Here is a 24,585-nt window from a genome sequence, read left to right as displayed (position 1 = left end):
ATATTCACTCAACTTCTAAGGCAGAAGTAATTGCATCAAGTTGTTTCTTTTGAAATAACTCACCTGGTAGGCAGCTGTACAGCAAGATGAGGAGAAATGCTCCAAGCCAGATTTACATTATCCTTCCACTGCTTCTCACTAAGACTGATATATTTGGATCTCCAGTTTGCTACGCTGCTCTCTCCAGTTTGATCCAACTCCAGCTCAGGCGAAGACAGTGGATTGTACCATGTGATTAAGCGTTCAATCTCAGTGGCCTGAGGGAAACGGGAAAAAAAGTAAAAATGTGTTTTCTGGAAGAAGAAAAACACCCTCACTTTCATACTTTAGTTTATGTATCCTGAAACAATAACAGGGGCTTCGAAATCCACGCAGCTTCCCCATCCTTCTGATTCTCACCAGCAATGAGAGCAGTAACGTCCTTCGCTTCATGTAGTACTTGTGCAGCTGTGTACCCCTGTTTGTCTTCTTAGACATTCCTTGAGAAAAGGATAAAAAAGTTTTCAGTGGCTTTGTTCAGTACTTTAAACGGTGCTTCCACACTGTTCACACCTGGCAACATTAACACAGAAGAACTGAATAACCACAGGACACACCTGTAATTTAGATGCCAGCGACTGCAGAAAAGTCAGCACTGCAGCTACTCACTGTACAGTTGTTCTCTCAATATACAGAGTACAAAAGGCTACAGGGATATCAATTTAGCCAGTAGTGCATTCACTTTAGAAACATGACAGTCTACTAAAAGGAAAGAGCACGTAGTTTTACAACTGTACACAAACACAGCCCACAATCTAATGTCACTCTGCTGTCCCCAAAAAGCACTAGGGGCATGTTTCCACAAAGCAAGAAATTTCCTTACAGGATTTCAATACATCTTGATCTCCAGTCTTATTTGTTCTGCACTACAGAATTGAATACTCTATCAAAAAACTCAGGTGATTTCAGAATTTTGCTGTTTGCTACCAGTGAGACTTCTTTTCCAGCCCCTTTACCAGTTTGGCACTGGTAATTAAATATGCTGCCAGAAAAACATGAGCCTGATGTTAAAAGTAAACATTGACTTTAAGCAACATCTGACTATAAACTATGGTATAAAATTGGCTGCAATGAGCTGGTTACAATAAAAAAAGATACCTGATTTTTTAGATATGGTTGACATGCCACTGGACAAAGGGTAAGTATTTATCCATCCTTGTGTAGCCTGCTGCCGAGATCCAACATTGATATCCAGGTTGCTCCTGGTGTCTTGATTATCTAAGAACAGAGCACAGATGTGAATCCAAACAAAGAAACAAGAGGCTTTTGAAACAGCACCCAGAGGAACTCACCAGGTGGCACAAGTTGGCTGGCAGTCAGATACTTCTTGTCTGAGAACATCGCTGTCCAAAACTTGATCAATATGCTGATGTCCTCACGAAGCCTCTTTTCCCCTTGTGTAGGGAACTTCGAAGGACAGCTTGAAGAAATGACACAAATAATGTGATGTTGAGTGCATTGGGAAAAAAAAAAACAACAAAATCCTCACAAACCTAATCAAGTCATATTTTTTTTTCTGACCATAATCTACAAAGATGAGACCACACATCACTATGTTTTATCCTCATGGCTTTATTATGTCTGACTGAAGAGTACAAACTTCCAATTATAACTGAAAATTAAGGCAGCAGTCTGTCAGCATCCTGGATTCAGCTGAAAGTTAGTTAGTATTAGGGCTGACTGATCTCCTCACATTCAGATATTCCTGTCAATTAAATTATCTTCTGTTGTACTGGTGTCAAATGTTGAAATCATCAGATTCAGTGTGGGCATCTTTTCAAAACAGTGAAACTGTATTTCAGCTACACACAGTGTAACAGCAGTTCTTTAAATCTTATAAATCTGGATACTTATGAATCTTACAAATCTAGTTTTGAGCATCAAATAAACTCCAAAATAAAGGAAAAAAAACACCAAACCAGAAACATTCCTGAAGATACTGCTTTTTAAACCTCACATAAAACCCGAAGCTAATATCTAAGCCTCTTTAAGGTAGTTTATGAACTACAAAAAAGCACGAGAAAAGTTTCTGTTAAAATGAGTGAAAAAGGAAAGGAAGAAGTTAAGTCACTAGAAGAGAAAGAAAGCTGCTGCTTTGAGGTATTGCTGAAGGTTCAGGAAAAACACAAACAGATTTTCAGTGAGTAGTTGCAAATAAAAAAGTACCTGAAATAATCAAAGGCAGTTGAATAAATCTTTTCCCTCAAAACGTTTCGAATAGTTGCATTTGGAACCACATCAGCATGGAGCAAAGACAGACCCAGAGTCAGCAACCTAACAGGCAAAACAGAGAATGAGAATTGTGGCACTCCCAAAATGGGGACCAATGCAATACCATGCCAACCATGGTTACAGCTGTAACTGAAGCCTGAGAGGAGTCTGTTTCAGAGCTCTTGGTAAACTGTTCACATTATCATCAATCTGTTCCTGAAGCTGTGACTACTCAACCATAGAAAATGAAAGCCATCAAGTCACAGAAAGTGAAAATAACTGATGGAGCAAAATCCTCTACAACTGATACATCGAGTAGATCCATGAGGTGGGCAATTTACTATACGAAATTATCTCATGAAGTTTCCTGAGCCACCAAAAAATTACTTTCAAGCTAAAGTTAGCTAATTCTGCTTTGGAAACAGAGCTTAGACTCTGCAGCACTGCAGGCTTTTGAAGCAATTTTCATCACTTGAAGCCAAGGATATCTTGTACATTTAGTATTTAGTTCTTTTCTCCCACCTTCCTGTAACCTAATTTCTAACTTTATTTCTTCTCCCTATAATGTTATTTCGGTGATTCCACCAAGGCAAACCCCCAAACCACTCACTTAAATCGGGGTCCAATGGCTGCCACGTGCCGATTCAAGCTGCCCTTGGCCCCTCCGATGTTCAGGGACAGCGAGCGCTGGAGGAGGCTGGAGAAGATCTCGATTTGGTCAGAACTGCAGTATTTGGCTATTTCAAACCTCTGCACCAAAAACTGAGAAAGAGAGACAGACATACCATGCCTCCTCCGACCTTTTTTCACTTCAAACCCCACCCCCAGTCTCTTCTGTTTCAAACACCTTTCTCCCCCTCAGTTATTGTGCTCATCTCCACACGTCTCCTGCCTCTGAGGCAGCACTACCACCATGACTCCAGTCCTTTCCCAAATCATGAGAGCACAGAGTGCAGAGCAGCTGTAACAGTGTCACTGCAGCACTGCCACAGGTGGGACATTGCAGAAGAAATACACACCTCTATCCAGATGTAATGTGGGGTCACCTCTGGCGGGCAGGGCCTTGGCTGGCTCTCCTCTGAGGCTGCCAATGGATCTGCTTCTTTCTGCTCTGCAGAAAACACACCAACTTTCTGCTCCACTGTCATTTGCCAGGCTCCTGCCATTTCCCGCATGAACTGCAAAAAGGAAGGGAACAGTGTTTCTTGTTTCAAGAGCATCTTATGTGGAAGTACAACCTTTCTCCATAGCACACACAAGAATCTACCACATCAATTAAAATTCACTGCAGTGTTAACAGAGGGGCAGAGACAGGTCTGTACATCCCACTCGAAATAAACATTTCCTTCACATCCTAAATTACAAAAGAGAGGCTCCCCCAGAATTTCAGCTTGTAACAGGAAGACTGAGGGCACTGTATTTAGCTAAGGAGACTGAACTGTCAGAGCAGCCAGTGCTGTTCATCCTCCAGCTCCACTAAAGGTTGTTGCCTCCAACACCAGGCCAGCAGAGACAAGTTCAAGCCAGGTTCCCACGTACTGCAGGACACAGTCTGGCCCATGAGCACACACAGCTGATGAAGTGCCCAACATACAGATGGCACATAATTCAGTTTTGCTGATCCTGCTCTCGGGAGCATCCTCTGGTAGCAGGGAGACCCAGCAACCAAGGCTGCTTATCTGTTCTACTAAACAAGACATTTCCCAGAAGCCCAAGAGAAAAAATGAAACCTGATGCTTAAGAAGTTAAGCACTGAAATGTGTGTGAAAACTCACCTAAGTAAATTCAGATGGATGATTATCTCCAGCAATGATTATCACTTAGCAATCACTAGGCAAAGCAATTACCAGAGGCAGCTCTCTCAGCTGTGTGGGGACTGTCACTACACCACACTGAGTTCCTTCATTACTGTTACACTAATCCCCCTCTCCCAAGATACAACTGGTCTGGCCTGTTACAGGATTAGGACACGTGCAAGCCTATTATTTTATGCAAGGGTGCTATGCCAGATACTGGACATTCTGATTAATGAGCAGGGATGCTGATTTCTCTTTGATTTAAAACACCATTCTATAGATTGTGATAGTCTAGACCCATGAACAGCTCCGGCATCTCATCTGCAAAGTAAGTTCTACAGCTGAGATCCTAACAGGTTTCTTCTGCTGTACCATTCATGCTGCTGAGAAAGATCTGTTTCCCACAGTCCACTTCATGAGGGTGCTCAGGCTTCCAACAATACATGAACAGAGATTTCCTGGCAGGCTAAAGTGATTAACAATGCATTCATTTATCAGCCTTACTTGACACAGATTCACAGTATCTGTGAATCTCTCGAAATTTCCTCTCTTCCCCCTTGCAGGGGCAGAGAAAGAGTTGTTAAAGTTGCTTCCTACCGGCACTTCTATCCCATTCTTGGCAGCGAGCAGCCACTCCCAGCAAGCAATTGCTGTTTCCATGCCATGTTCATTGAACATTCGCAGGGGTCCCCAACACAGATGATGAAGGAGCTGGGGATCACAGTCTGAAAACAAACATTCACTCAGATTTATCCAACAGAATGACTGCTTTTCACATCAGCATGAAACTGGCCTGCACAGTATGAAATAATCACTTCCTAATAAATAGCTTCTAGTTTAAGAAGGCTTTTCCCCATTATAAGCCTAACTGAAAAAAACTCAAAACACAGTTTTGCTTCAAGTTGATGTGTACTGGGTTGGTGTATGGATAGTTTCTGTAGTTTATTACTCTTGGCATTCACTGCCAGAAAGCAGAACTCCATTTGGTTTTCATTACCTTTGCTGCTTATTAGCAGTGCAGTCAACTTAAACATGGCCTGGGTGTAGCTTTCAGTATTGCCTGATTCAAGAGCAACATTCAGGTCTTTGACCATCAGTTTATTCAGGTCAGATGTATGTCCTGTAGCATTTGAGAACTGAATCATTCCGGAAACCTGTAAAATATAATGGGTTTTTCAACAGAGAACAGTATTTTTAGGAATCTCGTTAGGTATTGGTCATGTGCTGATTTGGGAGCTCTACACACAGAGGCATCTTTTGTTATGACTTTACTAAATCTTTAGCTTTATCTGCAATCTAATCTTTATGTAAACTTTAGCTTTATCTGCAAGACCAACAGTAAAATGATCTGTTTAATAACCTAGGAAAATTATGCTCTTTATCTTAGAGGGATTTAGAGACTGCTTCATGTAACATAAATCCATACATTAGTGTAAGTTGGAGGGGAATCACCCCTGAAAAGCCATGCCAGAGCCTGGGGACACCCCACATTCACAAGAAATCCTTCCTTACCTCTCCGGCGTAGCGGTTGCGCAAGTTAAGAGAAGCCATGAAGTTGGAGTAGTCCCTCTTCACACAAGTTGGTCTCTCAGTGAGCTGGGTTGCCTGTGACCAGACCACATGAAGGTGTTTATACTGTTCATATCAAACCATTGGTCTCTTTATCCCTTCACATATGTTTAAAGTTTACTTTTCCTTATGCTTATAATAGGAGTAGTATCAGGACTGTGAGGTACAACAGGACCAGGACTGATAAAGATTCAATAAGGAACATGTGCATTTACTCCATGGACACAGAATCACAGAATGTCCTGAGCTGGAAGGGACCCACAAGGATCATTGAATCAACTCCTGGCCCTGCAGAGGACCACACCAAGAGTCACACCATGTGCCTGAGAGCGTTGTCCAAACACTTCTTGAGCTCTGTCAGGCTTGGTGCTGTGACCTCTGCAGTGACTGGGATCTCTCCAGATTCCCGAGACCATTCAAAAATCACTGAGAGAGGCCTCGTGATGACATCATCCAGCTCCAGGAATCCCACCAGGACCCCCAGACTTAGAGGGATCCAGCTGGATCAGCCCATAAGCACTAGCTTGGGGTCAGCTGGGAGTTCATCATTCTCACAGCCATGATTCTCCAGTTCAGGGCACTGGGACCCCCTTAGCCCATCATCAGTGTTGAAGACAGAGGCAAAGAAAGCATTAAAACATCTCTGCCCTGTCCATGTTTGCTTGTCTGTGGTTGCTTCATGGTCACTGTGGCCACAATGGCCACCAATCACCCCTTCACTCATGAGACCCTCTCTGTGAACAAGCAACAGATCAAGGAGGGCATCTTTCTTTGTCATCTCCCTTAGTACCTGCACCAGAAGTTATCATCCAGGTGTTTTTAGGGATCTGGTCCTGTTTGTGCCACCTGTGTTAACATCCAGCAAGTCCAAGTTTGGAATATATAGATATTTGGATGTACTTTTGAAAGACCAAAACCAAGGCATATAAAGGGTAGAAGCTCTGGGACTGCTGGTCCCTTTTCATGAAAAGGTAAGGAAGAAGACAGAGGAGGAGATGTGATCTTGGTCCTGCCCTCTCCATGCAACAATATGCTGAACTGACAGTAATAGAGAATATTTTGTTCCTGTCTTTAAACATGCACTAGTAATCCACATTTATCCAGAAGCATGGTATCATGGACAGAAAATCTAGTCTTTTACAGAACAACATGATTGGCAGATTCCTGGATTTGAGTTGGAAAGAAATAAGATATCTGTCCAAGTAACGTTCAACTGCTGTGACAAAGGTGATTTAGAAGATCTGTGTTATGTGGCCATACTGAGGGTTATAAAATGGGCACAACAGATCTACAGGTACACAAATAAGCAAACCATACTCACCCCCAGAGTGGTGTTCTGCCTGTTGTAGCCTGCAAAGTGCAACACACTTTCTGTAGCCATAGCCAGCCCTGTGTGCTGGGACAACCCCGATACCCAGTTCTGATGTTTGTTTAGGTACTCCTGGGAAAAAAAAATAAAAATCCAAAATACTTAACTACTTTCAAAACAAGGCAGCTCATAAACAAGTGTTGCATCACTGCAAACTATGGGAAACTTAATTCCACACATATGTGACAACAAAGTGTCTCCACTCATCCCTTTCAGGTTCTCCTGGCAATAAGAAACTCTGTCCTCCTAAATACACGAAGAGTAAGACTCCTTCTGTATTCTAAAAGAATAAAGCTATCAAGGTAGATGCTTGAAGGCTGAGATCTTTTAAAAGAATCACTTCTGACAAAAAGAACCTGGCGAAAGGAAATGTTTTGGACTACAAGGAAGGAGGAAATATAATTAGGTGTCCTTTCAGATAAGGATAGAATCCCTTTTTTTAGAGAAGGAAATATAAACTTCAGGTAGATTTGCAGTGTCCAAGATCTTGAGATCCCAGGAATTCTGTTATCAGCCCTAAGTTCAGCACCTCTAGACAAAATACTAGTCTAACCTGGACTACATAGTTTCTTCAACTGTTTACAAACTTATTTTCCAAGACACTTATGTTTGGACCACATCAAAAGTCACATCAAATCAAAACTTCTAATTATCTTCTGCCAGTGCTATGAAGGAAATCTTAGAGCAACAGAATATTTTAAATTATGCTTGGATAGCCTAAAAAATAAAAAGCACCACCTAATCCTAATTTTGAAGATCTGCAAAAATTGAATTTTCACAGAAGCTTTCACAGGCTCATTACCTGCAGATGGGATTTTGTAACAGAGGGAGCCCATTTCATTGCTTCCTGCAGGATCATCCCACAGCGTGCAGCAAAGTCCTTGACTATGCTCTGGAATTAAAAAGCATCAATGCAAACAATAAAATACAGGACATTCAAGAGGCAGTGGTTTTAGTGGTGTAATAAGTAACATAAGGAGCACGACAGGTTGCAGCAACATGACACAGCTAAAATTTTCTGTAACAGTTAAATGGACCCTTTATAAGCAAAGAACTGTCACACTTCAAGTCAAATAAATAAGATTAAGAAAAACATAAATACCTAGTGCAGTAGAAAAATCTTACCTAGGGAAGTATTTTTTAAAAATGACCATTCAGAGTAGCTCACTAAATGTAAAAACCCACGAGGCATTACTTTGATAATCAAGGAGGGCCACCTACCTCTCTGGCTTCATGTGTGTCAGGGACTGTGATTCTGTATGGAGCATCAGGAATGTCATAGTATGGTTGGTCCTTGTGAATGTCCTAAAGAGAAACAATTGTCAGCTCTCAGTAAGATAAAATTCATTATCACTTGACTTGAACACTACAGGCAGCAAACAAGAAGCCTGATTACCAAACTTTTTTTGCTAATATTTGCTCTCAAAGTAATTTTGAACAGTTCTAAAAGAAACTGTTTGTATTCCAGTTTGGTTTTTAGTATAAAGAATTTTAAAAATCCAAAGCTCTCTCCTCCACATTTGCTACAAAAATAAAACTCTATAAAGCATTTCCATCTTCAAAAATACTAGATGTAATAGATTCAAGGAATATGGATACACATATATGGACTGGAGAGAATACAATCTGAAAGCAAAAGGTAATAAAAAAACCAAAACCCAGAAAGCAGAAAAACACCAAGGAATTTTTATTTCAAATGAGACATTTCAATAATTATAAACCTTATTTGACAACAACTTTTTAGCACTAGTTTTACTACCTATGAAATAGTGTTGCAAAGGCACTTCTTACCTTATAGAATTTAAAATTAAGATTTTATCAGTCTTAGTGACAAAAGGAAAACCAAATTAAGAACTCAAGTAAGTATAAAATAAATGCAAAACAAAGCAAAAAAAAAAATCAGTTCTATTAAAGAAAAAGGACTTACTGCACTAAGAGACAGTGACAATGTCTGCAGAATATCTAGCATAGTCTTCAGCACAGTTCCACTCCACAGCAAGTGAGGAAATCTAGAGCAAGGCAGAATTCAGAAACACAATAACCATGGAGAGCTGAGGAAGGAAATTATTTTATCAAGAAATGGAGCTGCTCAAAGAGGCAGCTTCATCCATCACTAGGTCAATTCATCTTCAACAGAAGCCACAAAGCTGCCACAGCTCCCAGCAGCCTGGCTTAATCCTGAGCCAAAAGCTGAGCAGAGCTACTTCATAGGAGTTGAGATTGAGTTGATATCATGGGCACCCACAGGAATACTAATCAGGCACACATTTTAAGCAGGGGTTTCAGAGTTCAGGCTAAAAATACCATTGAATATTATTTTTCAAGGAGATGTTTCAGCAGAAGTACCAGCCAAGAAACCCATGTGACTGTGGTCAGATGTAAGTAATCACCAAGTAATCACTAAGCAGCCATTGTGAAAAGAGAACAGGAAAATTAAATCTACACCTACTTGTCTACCAGTCCAGATAAGTATTTGTCTGCAACTCTCCTGATCCTCTTGTGAATGTGATTAAAATTCACCAGCAAGAACTGAGCATGTCTCTCCAGCTCTTCTTCATTCTCCTTAGTTTTAGGCTAAAAAACATGCCAAAGAAAAGTATGAAGCTCTTCAGGGAAAAGAAAAACACACTTTCATAAACTGAAATGGGAACATTTATACAAATTTAGAATTGTAGTTTCCATGTAACCTACTTTATCAGCCATCATTGACAGGAAAGCTTCAAACACCTTATCAGCAACAGCTATCACACACTGCATCATGCCTGAGGAATTGAGAGAAGTGACAGGTTTGATTGTCAAAATTACATTTGTTTTATAAAGCATGCTTAACAGTTAAAAAGTGTTTATATTTACTCAGCCAACACTGAACCTGTTTCAAAACAAAATCAGTGTTCTCGGCAAGGATAACGCAAACAGCAATTTACTCAACGTGATTCATTTTGTTATACAGCTGCTTGATTTGTTTGTGTCTTTACAGGCCTGGAGATAAATTCCTTGTATCTTAAGTTGCAAGAAAACCTCGACAGGTAAATCTTACCAGATTTGTCTTTCTGAATTGCTTTATCTTCAAAGTAGCAAAACATGACTTGGAAGCGATCTTGGTCAGTTGAACGCAACACCCTGGGGAAGGAAGAGTTTGGTGAGTTGAGGTGTTTTGGGGTTTGCTTGGTTTATGTTTTGTTTGCTTTAGGGGTTTTTCCTCGGTTTGTTTTAGGTTTCTTTTGCTTTTTCCTTTTCTTTTCAACATTTTTAATACAAATCTATGCTTTAGTGCTACACCTCACAGCTACAGTCATTGTTCATTTCATGATAATTTTCAGTCTCTAGCAAGGGTGATATTCCTATTTGTTTCTACATTTGACTAACAGGGCTCAGATCATACATCACCACTTTCCTTTCTGCTAGACCTCCAGCTCAGCTTTCAGCTATGCATTCCTTTGAGCAGCAGTAATAAACAGACTTTTAAAGGAAAAAAACAAAAAGTTTGTGAATTCAGTATGTTTCATCAGTCCACCTAACACACACTACTGAGGGGGAAAAAGAACACAACAAAAAAGGTTTCTCAGCTCCTACATTACATTAATCTCCTAGAATAGGCACTGCCCTTCAGGGTGCAGCACAAGACTGTGCAGAGGACACATCATACTTACAGAACCCTTTGGCCATCTCCTGTTAGCTCTTATATAGAGGAGATCCCATTTTTTCAGGCCTTACTGTATTATTCCATTTAGCAATTTTGCACGGATGAATTCCCAGGCTCAGAATCTTCAGCAGAGCTAATGTGGCTCAAAATACTGAGTGTCTGGCAATTCTGACTTGAATATACACAGCTTAATTTTTTTTTAATCCATCAGTGAAAAGAATCTGTATATTTACCTCATGTACTCCAGGCGGTAAACGGAAAGGAGGTAGGTGGACATGGCAAAGTCCAGCTTATTGATCAATGCTGACACCTCTGGAGGAGGATCCAAGAGATTTATTATGGTGCTCCGTAATTCATTTAATTCAGCCTAGAGGTGAACACATGAAGTTATCTGCAGTGGGAGCACTGGATTCGTTTGTGTTCTCAAGCACATGCATTCAGCCACTGCTCTGTTCGCTTTTTAACCTTTGCACACAGTGTGTCAGAAGCTTCTGTCTGCAGATTCAGAACAAGCTGCCCTGACTCAGCGAGTCACAATTCTTCAAATACACAACAGAATTAAATACTGAAGTCAAGCTCCTTCCAGAAATAACTGCTGGCTTCCAGGCAGTTACACCAATGAAGAAATACAATTCCTAAATCCATGTAAGTTTGACCAACACCAACACTGGCCAGCCTCTGAAACTTCAGGGATCTGTTGTGCCATTCTTTGGTGTCACAGAATTAAGTAACCAGGTACAATGCAGATTTCTGTATTATTTGGGAGCCAAGGATATTTCATAAACTGCAACTCTTAATCCACTTTACACTGCTACCAAAAACAGCCCTTGGGCAAAATCTATCCTGCAAGCACCAGGGAGAGAGAAGAACATCAGTATCAAACCTGAGCTCACATTATTTCTTTGAAAGACTGAATGTGTTGTTTCCTTTTAAACTTTGTTGGTTTTTTTCTTAAACAGTGCAAGTTTTGTCTGATACAAAATGGATAAAAAAAGCAATAAAAGGCTTCCATCTCCACAAAGTCTTAGTTTCTATACCTAATCAAGATGGTGTAGCTACCACCCTAAACACTTGTATTAACCCAAGCCACTTATGTACTCTGCTGTCAGAGAGCAGAGTAGAAAAGCTGCTTTTCACTAAGAGGAGGCAGGTTGAAGGGGTGTTGTGCTATTTCAGTATCTCACAGGCACCATGTCATTTAACACTGGCAGACATTATGGAAGGAGGTAATAGAAGTAATCAATTCCTACAGAGGTCACAGTGTCATTCTTCATGGCAGAGTTGTACTGAAGGACAGACCGAAGTGGTTCTTTGCTGGGAAATGTGAGCAATGGAGACTTGGTGGCAATTTCACAGACACCTTCATACCACTCTTCTGGCCAAAGACCTGGAACAGAAGTATAAAGAGGAAGGTGGGGTGAGGGAGGAAAAAAAAATAAAAGAAGTTTCACAAAGTTACCTGTGTTACCAAGCTTGGCACTACTTCCTAGGGCCAATGTTCCATGCACTTGAGCATGAACAGTCAACACATGTGATCCATGTTCCAAACTTAATAAGCATGTTTCAGTAATTCCAAGTGAAGTTTCTCATTGGATAAGAAGTTTCTACTCCAATACACTGTATCCCATGTGTCTGATCTTCCACTTCAGGAACTTAGCTATCAAAACTCACACTTAACTAAGGTTATTAACTTAGCAATAAAACTAAGTCCGAGTTCTACCGTGCTAAATCTTATGGCAAAGGATGTAAAGAAATCCTACCAGAGAACTATCACAGAAGCTGTTTGCCTTGTAGTGTCCTTATGCCTGTGCTTTTTCTTCCATCTGCTATGAATGGTTTGCATACAGTTGTATTTACATTCATCGGGAGTTTAAATGTGAGCAGCAACGTTGTTCTCTTAAAAATGACAGTACCTGATCCTTCCACAGCAAATCCCATCAGCACTGAATACAACCAGAAGTCACGGAACAGCTTCTGCAACCTGGGCTTGGCCTCCTTGATGGGTGGCAAGCGTCTAGTGAGCTACCAAAGAAAGAAAAGTTAACATCAGAGAATGGGGGGAGATCCAATAACTTCACTCCACGCTAAGGAATCAATTCACATACCTTCTTCGCTATGATTTACGAAGGTAACATTCTTTGTCACCTTTGTGAGAAAACTAGTATTATACAGCTATTGTTATGTTGAAGAAAATAAGTTCTTGTTGGAGGTCTGAAAGGGCAACTTTTGAGATGCCTGAAGTAAGAATTTCCTTTTGTTTTACACAGGAATAACACCATGCTGATACAGTAACCTCTGCAGAGAATACATAATATTAGTATACTATCAACTGCAGGGAGGAAGAGACCATATGGTCCTTTAAACTGTGCTGAAGACAATGCCATGCAGCTTTGCTTCAGTGCAAAGGAACTCCAAACCAAATAAATATTCGTCAAACACACTTCTGGTTGCTATTGTTTATGAGCCTTGTGGAAATACATTGAGGCACCAATTGGGGATCTTTCATTGTTTGCACCCACGCACAGAATGACATCAGTTCTGAAGAATTTACTATCTAAACAAGCAAGGAAAAGAGCATTATTTTCAACACATTTTTTAAAACTTCTCCAGTGCTTTTTGCACAAACAGCTGCTGCCATCAGAGGAGCAGTTTATCCTCCCAGTCAATATGATATGCAGTTTTAGATAAATTTATATAACAAAGATCAGAGCGTGTTATCCTAAAAAGAGTTAGAGGCACAGGCAAGTGTATAAAAAGTGAAAGAAATTATCCATTAAACTGCAAGCTTCATTCAATATGACTGCATATTGTTACTCTAAACTTTATTATGAAAACGTTACATTCTAACCCAGCTTGAAGGAATATTCTCTAACTACAATAACTCCCTCGAGGGATGTAATCCAGCAGTATTTCTCTGAAATCTCATAATAAAGCCAAATTTGGACGAATTTATAAATCATGAGGGAGATTGTTCATTTTAAAAGCATGAAAAAATTCCTCTATTACAGTAAAATTAATCTGAATTTAGGCTGGTGGAAAAGTTGCTTTTACGATGGAAATGTCTGCACCAATATAACACTGGCTGAAGAATCCCAACCATCACAAACACAGAGGCCTCAAACATATCTGCAGTAAGATGCTCCCCCACTCCCATTTTGGCAAAAAATAGCGGCAACTGGGCTTTTACTGTCATTAACAGTCAAGTTTATGTGTGTGCTTGACTTTGAAACTTTACACACACACACCAATTTTTGCTCAAAGACCTTCCTCAAAAGTGAACAAGTACCTGCAAAGCCATAAAAGCAGCTCAACAAACAGCAGAGAATTCAGCAGAGATCACCAGGCAAGGGAGGGATTTTGGCTGACGAAGTAACTTTAGCAGTGTTTGGTTTAGAGAATGTTTACTTTGGGAGATACACAAAAAATCAGCGTCAAAGTTCAGATTTAAACCCTGCTGTTCCCCTTACTTGGGCTTTTCAACACATCCTTCCCCTCCAGTGGCTCGAAGGTAAGCTCCATTTACCTCTTCTGTTATTTGGGGCAGCTCTGACCAAAGACATTTTCATTGCAGAGAGGGGGAATGTTTTGCCTGTGTAAGTGCAGCTGAGCAATAACTGAGCTCTGGGGAAGATGAGAATGTAAAGTTGGGAATACACACAGCAAACTGTGCTGTGCCAAAAGCAGAAAATGTTTATCAATGGTTACTGGACAGAGGATCTATCTCAGCCCTAAGGGCCTGACTTCTGGGGGCGGGGAAAGAGTAATGGATTTATGAAGAAACAATAAGAAAAAGACTGACTTGCGCTGCTCAGTCACAGTCTAAAGCAATTTTAAAAGCATCTTCTGTGGATCCTTCATTTTTGCAAAACAATCACCTTAAATGGTTTTAGGATTTCAAGCTAATTAGTTTGGAGGGGAGAGTTTCAAAAAATCTGTCAGCTCAGTTATGTCAGTCCTGCTACAACATGTTTGAAAATATTTTCCTTCAAGCACTGGTTTTATTCACTGATGTGCAGCTGAGTGATCAGATACAGGTATGTACACCTATATATTTTACTTCTACAGAAGAGCTCTTTGGACTATTTGCTCATTTTAAAAGTATTTTAATCAACAACTTAGTAAGATTTTTGTTTTAACTGTATTCAGTGTTTTGTCCTGTATTATATTGTGTCTTTTTACGCAATAAAGTACTACCAATAGAATTAGACTTACAACAGAATTACACTTTTTTGCATCTTTTTAAGATCACTGTAAATTACTGCACCCAATAGTATGGTGAAAAGTGTCTTACATCCACTTCTTGGTACAGTGTTTTACAGCTGAGTAAGACTGATAGATTCTCTTCAAACAATATATACCTAAGATAAATCCTGATTTTAAAGGCAATTTAAAAATGCAGTGGTCCAATACTCAGTAGACGAAGAGACTGATTAACTTTTTCCCTTAGGAAAATGCAGCTTCTACTTAAAAGTATTCTCAAACAAAAAAGGGAGGGTTAGAAATCTAGAATAGGGATAACACTAAGCCAGGAGATACAAAGTTCTGAACAGGAGCTCACAGAGACTTCATATTATGACGAAAACAGAGAGCACTACAAGTTCTGCAGTGCTACACAAAACCAAAGTGAAACAAAACATAACTAACCAAACAGCAGGATGGAGCCAATCTGTGATGAGCACACAGAGCTGCAGGAAGGGTGCACACATTGAGTAACACACCCCAGTCAGACCCTGAGCAGGCCAGGACATACATTTATGCCCAACACCTCCCCCAGTGCAGTCCCACTGATGGTATTTAGTGCAAATACATGTCTTTCTACATCCCCAAAACTCCTTTATTCTGTCAGATTTCAGCCTTGCTCTTCCAAAATACTCCCACAAAACTCCCATTTTTGTTGTAGCTACAGGATATCTGTTTTTCATATTTTTCAGTACATCTCAGCCTTTTGGTATGCTCCTGTGGGGAACTGGGACAGGAGTTCCTCCTCCTCCTACCAAGCTCAAATCTTCAAACTTACCTTTACATCATATTTTCAGCACACACTCATAACACAGTTAGTGCACATTTTAAGTGTAACAGGTTTATAAATAAAGAGTCCCATATATTTTAAGTAATGAGTTTGTCACTGCTGAAATATGCCAGGAATGACAATTTGTAAGGGAGGAGGTCAACCAATTCTTTGGCAGGCTGGAGGCATTATGTAAGCAAAATCAATTACCAGCAAAACAGATTTATCCATCTAATTAAGATCTGTTCCAATAAAAAAAAAAAAAAAGATGTTGAATAAGGTAACTACAGCTCTTCTGCTGTGACAGAATTCAGCATGGACCGAAAAATAGGGAATAGATAACTAAAATTACTAAAATTCAACTACCCTCTGCTCTCTCAACTGTGTTGTCTTCCAGGTTTTCATCTGCAAGAATGAAGTTCCTACTTCAACTGCTTGCATTTGCTCTCATCATAACCTCCACATCTGGTGGGATCAAGGACTTTGTTGAGCATTTTGAAAGCCTTAAAGGTGCACAGCCACATGAAAATGGGACTTATGATATGCCAAACCTACCACTGGAGTTCCACAGAGAGAACACCATCACCAATGACTTGATTCCTGAGGAGGAGGAGGAAGAGGACTATCTAGACCTCGACAAGATACTGAGTGAAGATGACTACAGTGATGTTATTGATGCTGGTCCATACATGGTTTCTGAAGTTCAGCAAGGAAATATTCTGGAATTATTCCAAGGCAAAACCAGAATCCAGCGCCTCAATATCCTTAACGCAAACTTTGGCTTCAACCTTTACCGCAGTGTGGCAGACAAGGCCAACGCTTCAGACAATATTATCATGGCTCCTGTGGGTATCTCCACTGCCATGGCTATGATCTCCCTGGGTCTGAAGGCTCAGACTCAGCAGGAGGTGTTATGTGTTCTTGGCTTTCAAGAGTTCATTAATGCCAGCACCAAATACGAGCTCATGACTGTCCACAATCTCTTCCGCAAACTCACCCACCGGCTCTTCAGACGCAATTTTGGTTACACGCTGAGGTCTGTCAACGATATTTACATTCAGAAGGACTTTTCTATTCTGAATGACTTCAGAAACAATATGAAAACATACTACTTTGCTGATGCCCAACCAGCTGATTTCTCAGACCCCAGCTTCATCACCAAAACCAACGAACGCATCTTGAAGCTGACCAAAGGATTAATAAAGGAAGCTCTTGTGAGTGTAAGCCCTGCAACACTGATGATGATTCTTAACTGTATTTACTTTAAAGGTAAGAATCCATTATTTCAACCTTAGTGCTGGATTTTCTCAGTATTCACTGCATATGTCATTAGAAATCCCAGACTTCAGTCTAGCCTACACCATCAAAAACCTACTGACTCCCTCATTAAGAAGAATCTCTATTATTAGCCCATTTTTGCATGTTTCTGTAGCACACTGCTATTCTAGTCATGCTCTGAAGTTAGTGGGTATTGCATACATAGAGCAAATGCTCATTACGTACAAAACCTTAGAAATTCAGCGAGACTAAAAAACAACATATGGATTCAAAACAGCCCCAGAAAGGATCAGCTTTGTAGGAGTCTCAGATGGGAAGGTATTAATGCATGTGCAGGGTACTAGTGATATTCAGTTCTGGCTTCATTGAAATGGTACAGGTTGATTTCAGTTAAAGCATTTAACATTTCTGAGGTTTTCAGGATTAACAAGAATGGCTACAAAGAATTTCAGCTTGAAGTATGTGTTTTATTTTTTTTATATATGATCAGAGAATGATTCTTGTCAAGAAGGGAGTGAAGAGAATAATTAAAACAGTATTCTTCTACAACTAAAACCAAACACATTCACTACTTGGAATATTTCAGTTAATTCAGCAAGAAGTGTCTGCTGATATGGGTCCTACATGTATCACTATAGGCTGAGTAGTTAAAGAGGCTGGAGTAAAAACTGTACAATATATTCTTATTATAAATTCTTATTTTCAATTTCTTTACATTTAAAGTAAGAGCCTGTGGTGAGATTTCCAACATTAGTTATCTGTCTCAGGTTGAAAGTTTGTTAATTTTTCAACAAACTTTTAAAATTACATTAAATGAGCAAGAGTTGGGAGGTGCCAATGAAAGAGCAACTGAGGATAAAAAGGAAATCTGTTACTGACTGTTTAGGGTGAAAAGCAGTTGACTTAAAACACAGGTAAAGAAAGACAGAGTAGCCCAAAAGGACAACAACATTTGCAAGCACCACACTCTTTTCCATAAGTCATAAAGGAATATATTTTTCCCCAAGTATGTTCCTGCTTCCAGGAAGCAAATGCTCAAGGGCTGTCTTACACCTGCCATCTCAGCAGGTTATAGGAGCAGCAAGTTTATGAAAGGTACCTGTTCCCACTCACTTGCAAGGCACTGCTTCCTTGAATAATGCCACTTATCTCCTTAAGAGATCTGAAGCAATCAGTAGCATAAGATCCAAACAATCTCCTATTCTCAGGTACCATCTAAAAGGCACTTACTTGTATCCTTAACTACACCTCTGATGATCATACCAGACTAAAGACATGGCTTCACTGTCCATTACACCATCCTCAGAAAAGGATTATGCAAAGTGAACCAGACACATTTTTTTCCCATAATTTGGTCAAATTTGAAATACCATTTTGTCTCACACTGAAATTATTAAACACTTGTGCTACCCCAAAGTAACAAAAAACAAACAGCTGTAGTACTGGAACTCTTGAGTCATCAAGATCAAGAAGACTTTTGGCTTTTTCTTCTGCCCATGGACTCCTGTTAATTCAAATTGCCTCGGTGCCATCTGCTGAAGGCTGTAATCTCTACCCCTCAAAACAAAAAGATCAATTCTCTATTGCTGCCTCCCATTCTTTGGTCTCACAGTCTCTTGGGAATTCCATTTTGAGGGGAACTGAAGCAAGTTCTGCTCTGGGGTTTCCTGGTTTCCCCACTATTTCTTCTAGTCATGCCAATTTTGCCCACATCTTTCCATTTACAGCACTTACACTGTTGGTACCATTGCAGACAAGCTCTGTTAAGCCCTCAGAGCCGAGAAACCTGAGTGTTCTCAGACAGCGACAGATGCTCAGTACAAGTGATACTGAGTAAAGGGATACTTGCCAAACCCAGCGAGGTCTCAAGCTCTTTTTATACTAAATACCATCAAGAAACTATTGGAAATATTCCCACTGGTAAGAAGCACATTTTATATTGCACAGGTGTCCAGTCTCCCTCCAACCAAGATCCATCCCCATTGTCCAGAGCTCTGAAAGACCATTTATGAGCTTCCTATCAAGTAGGAGCTGGTTATTTCAGCCACAGCAGTTCTAGTAACTGACAAATTTCAGCAAGTCCAAAATTTTCTGCTTTTTTCTGAGATTTTAGTCATGAATGCAAGAGAGGAAACAACTGAGGAGAAAACATTTACCACCACAGATGGATCCAAAAGACATCGTGGTGGAAGACTCTAAACAGGAAGTCACAGAAGTCATAAAGTGCCAACTGGTCTCAGCTGACCAAATGCCTCCTGCTGGGGATCAGTATTTTACACATTTGCAAAACTGAATCCAAGAAAGATGTTCCCCAGCTCCTCTCTTTTCCTAGGAGGAACTGGTTATGTCTCCCACCCCTCAGGTGCTGACAGTGCTGCTGCAGCTCCCCTGGCCCACAGCAGCTCCATGTCATCAGCCAGCAGAGCCCTGTGCCTGAGAAGTGAGAAAATTTGTTTGGAAATGGCATAATACATTTCATACCCCATTCCCTTCAGAATATGAACCACAGTCCCCTCACTTCTCAAACTGGTCCCCATCAGCCTGACATATGAAGAAACCATTAGAATGAAATTGAACTTAAGGTTTTTTTTTTTTTTTTTTTTACTTCAGAGTTAATTTGGCAAAGTCAGATTAAGGGGCTCAGAATGACTTGCACTGATTAAGGTTAAATCTGTGGGCTCTCCACACAGTCACAGCCACATTCGCTCCATACTTGGTGACCTAAAATCCACAGTTTTAACAGGAAATACCAGTAACCCTATTTCCCCTATAATCTTCTAGCTTTGTCTGCCCATTAGGAAAGAAATAATGTTTATTCCAGAGCCATGGTTCTAAGAGGACAACAGAAAAAAAGGACCTTCTTTCAAACAGTCAGTAAATATCTGGGGTATCCAAAGTACCTTTACATAAAAAGACTCAAATCATGATGGCAAAGCTTTCTGGGCTGCAAAATGTGTTGAACTGCATTATTTGGGCATACACCTGTCAGACTGCACCACATCTACAGGAATGTGTTATCACATCAAACTGGGTCACAGAATTAAGAACTCACCAGGTTCTGTTAAGAGAGAAAATGAACTGGCTTGAATGGACTAACTTAAGGTAATACCTTCAGCATATCATCTTTTAAAACATTATGCAAAACTAAAGCAGCCATTGCTTAGCTTGGTACACCAGTAACATGCTCAAAACAGGTGTCTTCAGTACTGGATTCAAGCACTGGATCTCAGCAAATACACCTGGGTCAGTTGTTCTGCAAGGGGCAAACACTGGCAAGTATTTTGCATCTGTTAAGTGTTGTAATTTCTGGGTTCCTCCTAGAGAAAAATAATACTCACCAACCTCCTTCAGCTCTCCAGCTGGTGTTTACCTGCTTCTGTAATTCAGAACACTCAATCAGACCAATGTTAACTTAGAAAGCCAGGAGTTTTGAAGTCACTTTAAAACTGCAAGTCACTTTAATTGAGGCTTAACTAAACCTTTCGATCTCCTACAGTAATTTCCAATTCACGTGACTTAAAGCTTAATGTAAACTAGTATTCTGGGAATATTTTATCAAACAAGGATCTTGGGGTTTTATTTGTGTTCCGCATTGTCTTAACAGGAACTTGGGAGAACAAGTTTCCAGTGGAAATGACTATGAAGAGGAGCTTCCGCCTGAACGAGAAGCAGACAATAAAGGTGCCCATGATGCAGACTAAGGGGAACTTCCTGGCTGCTGCAGACCCCGAGCTGGACTGTGGGGTGATCCAGCTCCCGTTCGTGGGGAACATCAGCATGCTCATCGTGCTGCCACACAAACTGTCTGGCATGAAAGCCCTGGAAAAGCAGATAACACCCCAAGTGGTAGAGAAATGGCAGAAGAGCATGACAAACAGGTACCTGCTTGAAAAGCACAGCTTGTTAGAGTCTTAATGTGTTTTCTTGATGAGACTGACAAGGGTAAGTAAAGCGCATAGGAGATAATATATTTTGATTAAAAATATTAAACAACCACCCCCCCCCAAATGGAGTTATTGAATTAATCAGGACCAGTGAGCTCTCAAAATTTAAATGCCGTCACAAAATCAAGGACTATGGAGGTGGAAAATTCTAATGAAGTTTCGAAATTCTTTCTGTTGAGTATTTAATGATGTAGGTTTAAAGGAAAAGCCTTTACTGACAAAGTTTACAATTAGGAGGAAAAACAGGAGTATGAAAATAACAGGTTACTGGTGCAGAATAATTTCGATCCCAGAGAAAGCAGCCTACGTTCAGTTCACCACTGAGCATTCCAGCAGAGCTGTGTGTAAAGGCACACGTTCCATAATCAACAACGGACACACAGCTATGACAGGGGAAAAATCATACAGCCTGCATTGTACAAGATGACAGATTAGGTGTATCAGCCTTCAGACTTGATAAAAAGAGATGATTTGTCATCTTATTCAGGAATTCAACCTGTTTACATTGTACACAATAAGTGACAAATCCCCAGTTTAGCACTGCAGAAAATCTGACAGCTCGACATTCATTACAAGCACATCCACCCATGCACTGAACTGCTCAAAGCCAAGTATCTTACACACATTAATAATGCAAATCACCATAAGTGAAATATCAAATTGATAAACTGACAGTTTTGAGAGGGGAATTAATTTTTTTAAGCAGTTTAAGTCACGATGCTCAAGTTTTGAAAGCAAAAGTACAGTAAACAGTCCCGTGTATTTGTGTCCTGCTTGCTGAAGACAGCAAAAAACCCAAACCACTACAGATGTGTAAAGCAAAGGAGTCATGCAAATATGTATCTGACAATGATTTTTCCTTTCTGTGTTTATTTTTACTAGAACAAGAGAAGTGGTTCTGCCTAAATTTAAGCTGGAGAGGAGTTATGGCTTGATTGGTTACCTGAGATCCATGGGAATAGAAGAACTGTTCAATGGAAAAGGCGACTACTCTGGTATATCAGATGAGAAGATCGCCATTGACAGGGTATTTACTGCTCTTCTCATTTCCTTTGTAATTAACTGTACCACCTGATAACATGGCAACATCATCATAATATTGCACAACAAGCTAAAAGAGTATTTTTTATCATCTTTCCCGGAGGACACAGGAGGGATGTGGGTATCTCTGTACGTCCTTGTCTATCCATACAATGAGGAGCACGTTCAATCAGATGTCAAAGGCATTAAGATTGCTGTGCTCAGTCAGGAACGGGCTTATCCATAAAACAAAAGCGCCAGGATTGCTGCTGTGTAGGTGTTACCAGCAGGATGGGGGACATGGATGGGGGGAAGGCTGTGAGCACATCATTTGAGTGTACTCAGGAGAGCCTCAACTTCTCTTTTGTCTATTTGTTTGTTTGTTGAAACAGTTCAGTCACCAAGGCACAATCACAGTGAACGAGGAGGGCACAGAGGCTGCAGCTGTCACCACCGTGGGGTTCATGCCTCTCTCTACCCAGACCCGTTTTGTTGTCGACCGCCCCTTCTTGTTCCTCATCTACGAACATCGGACCAGTTGCCTTCTGTTCATGGGCAGAGTTGCCAACCCAGCCCAGTCTTAAAGCAGAGAAGGCCTCCAACACCCTCTTATCCACGGGCTGGATAATCCCACCTTAATATACTGGTATCATAAAGGAAAATTTATTGTCGTATTAGCTCATACAAAAGCCACTGGTATCAAAAGAAAATACATATTATCTGCAGGTAGTTTCACATGAATGGACTCAGAGCAGTAGGTAATTAGACTGCAGTTTGAAGTGGTTAGTGCCATGTATTGATACAAGTGTATTAATAGGAAAAAAAAAAAATCACAAAGTAACTTACACTTTGTGTTCTACATCAGTGTATAAAATGTAATCAATAAAATATTCAGACTATCTGGATTCTTGAAATTTAGCTCTAAATTTGTGCCAGGATGCCTGTTTATAATAAACAGGATTAAGGAAATCCTGAATACCTGACCAGTCCTAGAAACATAAGTCTCTCCTGGGCATTTTACACAACCTAACTTGAAAAAGACCAGATGTGTCTCCTCTTTCTTTTGCTTGCATCATTTAACATTCAGTGAATACACACAATGCATATCAACATTCAGGCTGACACACAGTGAACCTTAAGGACCAGGGTACCAAATAAGGGGAGACAGAAATGTCTTGGAGGAATTAAATACTAATGGATCCACTACTTTTCCCCAACTTGCATTGTTTCAATACATTCTCTGATCTTCACTGGCACAAGTGGTATTGGAATCAGGCCAACCAGGTAAGTGATACAAATATCCTCAGAATACCCTGTACAGGAAAAGCAGTCAGCAAAATGTTCTTCTCACTGGCTCAGAATCACCTAACCCTCTCTGCAGAAAAGAACCATTTAGAGCACTTGCATTTGTTAAAAATTCAGATGCACTCTCCATTCTGGATTCAATGGGCAAAACCTTTCCAGTCACTGCAAACTTTCTGAATCAGTCTGGTAACAACACGAATGCTGCACAAACCCTGTGCCATGGCTGAAAATGAGATGATTTCCCCACACTCTGCAGATCACCACCTACCTGGTACAGGGATGGAGCTGCCCTGTACATTCAAGCTGTTAAAGCCAATGAACACTCACCTCTGCACACCTTCCTTTACATGGTATTTTTTAAAAAATGTGCCTCACAATCCAGTGAGACTATTTTTATCATTATTTGCAGATACAATACTTGATATATCCTATCAATCTAAATACATTATAAATTTGCCTTATGTTAGCAAAAATACACAAATTAACCTATAAACCTAGACCAGTTATTTTAATACTCTCAAAAAGGTGTTTTCCAGTATTAACTTACTGATTTAATTTTGCTTTTATACACTGCCATTTGTAATTTTGCATCTACTACAATCAGTTGCTCCATACAGGAAGCTTTTTAGCATTTCAGCCAGTAAAATACTGGTATTAGATAATGAAGAGCTGATACTGAATAGGAAGTTCAAATGTTTCCCTTCCTTCCTTCTTGTCTTTTAAGTCCACCAGGTGGGGGATAATTTTCAGTACTGAAGGTGCACAACAGAAATCATTAACATTCATAGGCACATTTTACTGTTTTATCTGTATTCAAAAAGAAAAGCATATAAAAAAAAAAGAAAACCACATTCAAAAAATTAAATATTCATGCCTTAGACTGAATTAGTTTATCAATGATTGAATGAGCTGGAGCATCTGAAATACAAGTATTTTGGGGACCTAAGTAACAGGAATTATTCAAGGCAAAGAGGTCAAGCAGAAAGGCAAATCAGCTACTGCTCAAAACTCATGATCTTCATACATTGTGCAAGGAAGTCAAATATTTGCTTCAACAACCATAATGTAACCATTAACTCTTGCTTCAGATTCTGGCACTATCTGACTCCATTTAAAGGTCACATTGGTTAAGAAAAATGCAGTTATCACCAGCTATTCAGAACAAATATATCATCAATAAAAATCTGAAACAGAAAAGTACCACCATAACTGTTACATTAAGTCTCTAATGAGCACTAATGTTTTCTCAGTATGTGAGGAATGGTCCTGTTTTCACTCAAATCTGCATCACCTACAGCTGAAAAATGCTACCCACCAGAACATGTCTCTGGACACAGGGCCAGCTCACACAGAACTGAGCAGTACTGAACAACACTGATCCAAGACATTTATAAGCACATTCC

General features: G+C 40.1%; 2 protein-coding genes across 4 annotated transcripts in view; one reads left to right on the top strand and one right to left on the bottom strand.

Moving 5' to 3' along the window:
• PI4KA (phosphatidylinositol 4-kinase alpha) overlaps positions 1–24,585 on the bottom strand; it is a 59,092-nt gene that overhangs the window by 13,239 nt on the left and 21,268 nt on the right. For both annotated transcript variants that reach the window (XM_032705394.1, XM_032705395.1), the window contains exons 20-39: positions 12,541–12,649; positions 11,878–12,014; positions 10,861–10,994; positions 10,022–10,104; positions 9,676–9,746; positions 9,434–9,558; positions 8,912–8,993; positions 8,206–8,289; positions 7,787–7,876; positions 6,937–7,056; positions 5,559–5,651; positions 5,044–5,200; positions 4,644–4,771; positions 3,270–3,428; positions 2,861–3,012; positions 2,206–2,313; positions 1,332–1,459; positions 1,138–1,257; positions 400–479; positions 64–257 (exon numbers count right to left, since the gene is read on the bottom strand). In XM_032705394.1, coding sequence (XP_032561285.1) covers positions 64–257; positions 400–479; positions 1,138–1,257; positions 1,332–1,459; positions 2,206–2,313; positions 2,861–3,012; positions 3,270–3,428; positions 4,644–4,771; positions 5,044–5,200; positions 5,559–5,651; positions 6,937–7,056; positions 7,787–7,876; positions 8,206–8,289; positions 8,912–8,993; positions 9,434–9,558; positions 9,676–9,746; positions 10,022–10,104; positions 10,861–10,994; positions 11,878–12,014; positions 12,541–12,649 — 2,354 coding nt within the window. The remainder of the gene's footprint in view (positions 1–63; positions 258–399; positions 480–1,137; positions 1,258–1,331; positions 1,460–2,205; positions 2,314–2,860; positions 3,013–3,269; positions 3,429–4,643; positions 4,772–5,043; positions 5,201–5,558; positions 5,652–6,936; positions 7,057–7,786; positions 7,877–8,205; positions 8,290–8,911; positions 8,994–9,433; positions 9,559–9,675; positions 9,747–10,021; positions 10,105–10,860; positions 10,995–11,877; positions 12,015–12,540; positions 12,650–24,585) is intronic.
• SERPIND1 (serpin family D member 1) lies at positions 14,016–22,791 on the top strand. 2 transcript variants are annotated; one of them, XM_032705397.1, is made up of 6 exons: positions 14,066–14,135; positions 14,618–14,661; positions 16,033–16,904; positions 20,518–20,791; positions 21,740–21,884; positions 22,270–22,780. In XM_032705397.1, exons 3-6 carry the CDS (start codon positions 16,049–16,051, stop codon positions 22,459–22,461), a joined length of 1,467 nt encoding a protein of 488 aa, XP_032561288.1. In that variant the 5' UTR covers positions 14,066–14,135; positions 14,618–14,661; positions 16,033–16,048; the 3' UTR covers positions 22,462–22,780. The 2 variants fall into 2 exon arrangements, with proteins under 2 accessions (XP_032561287.1, XP_032561288.1); XM_032705396.1 differs by lacking the exon at positions 14,618–14,661 and having other exon boundaries at positions 14,016–14,135; positions 22,270–22,791.

Source organism: Chiroxiphia lanceolata, chromosome 18, assembly GCF_009829145.1.
Source record: "Chiroxiphia lanceolata isolate bChiLan1 chromosome 18, bChiLan1.pri, whole genome shotgun sequence".
Lineage (NCBI taxonomy): Eukaryota > Metazoa > Chordata > Aves > Passeriformes > Pipridae > Chiroxiphia > Chiroxiphia lanceolata.
This window is presented reverse-complemented; position numbering and strand designations above follow the sequence as displayed.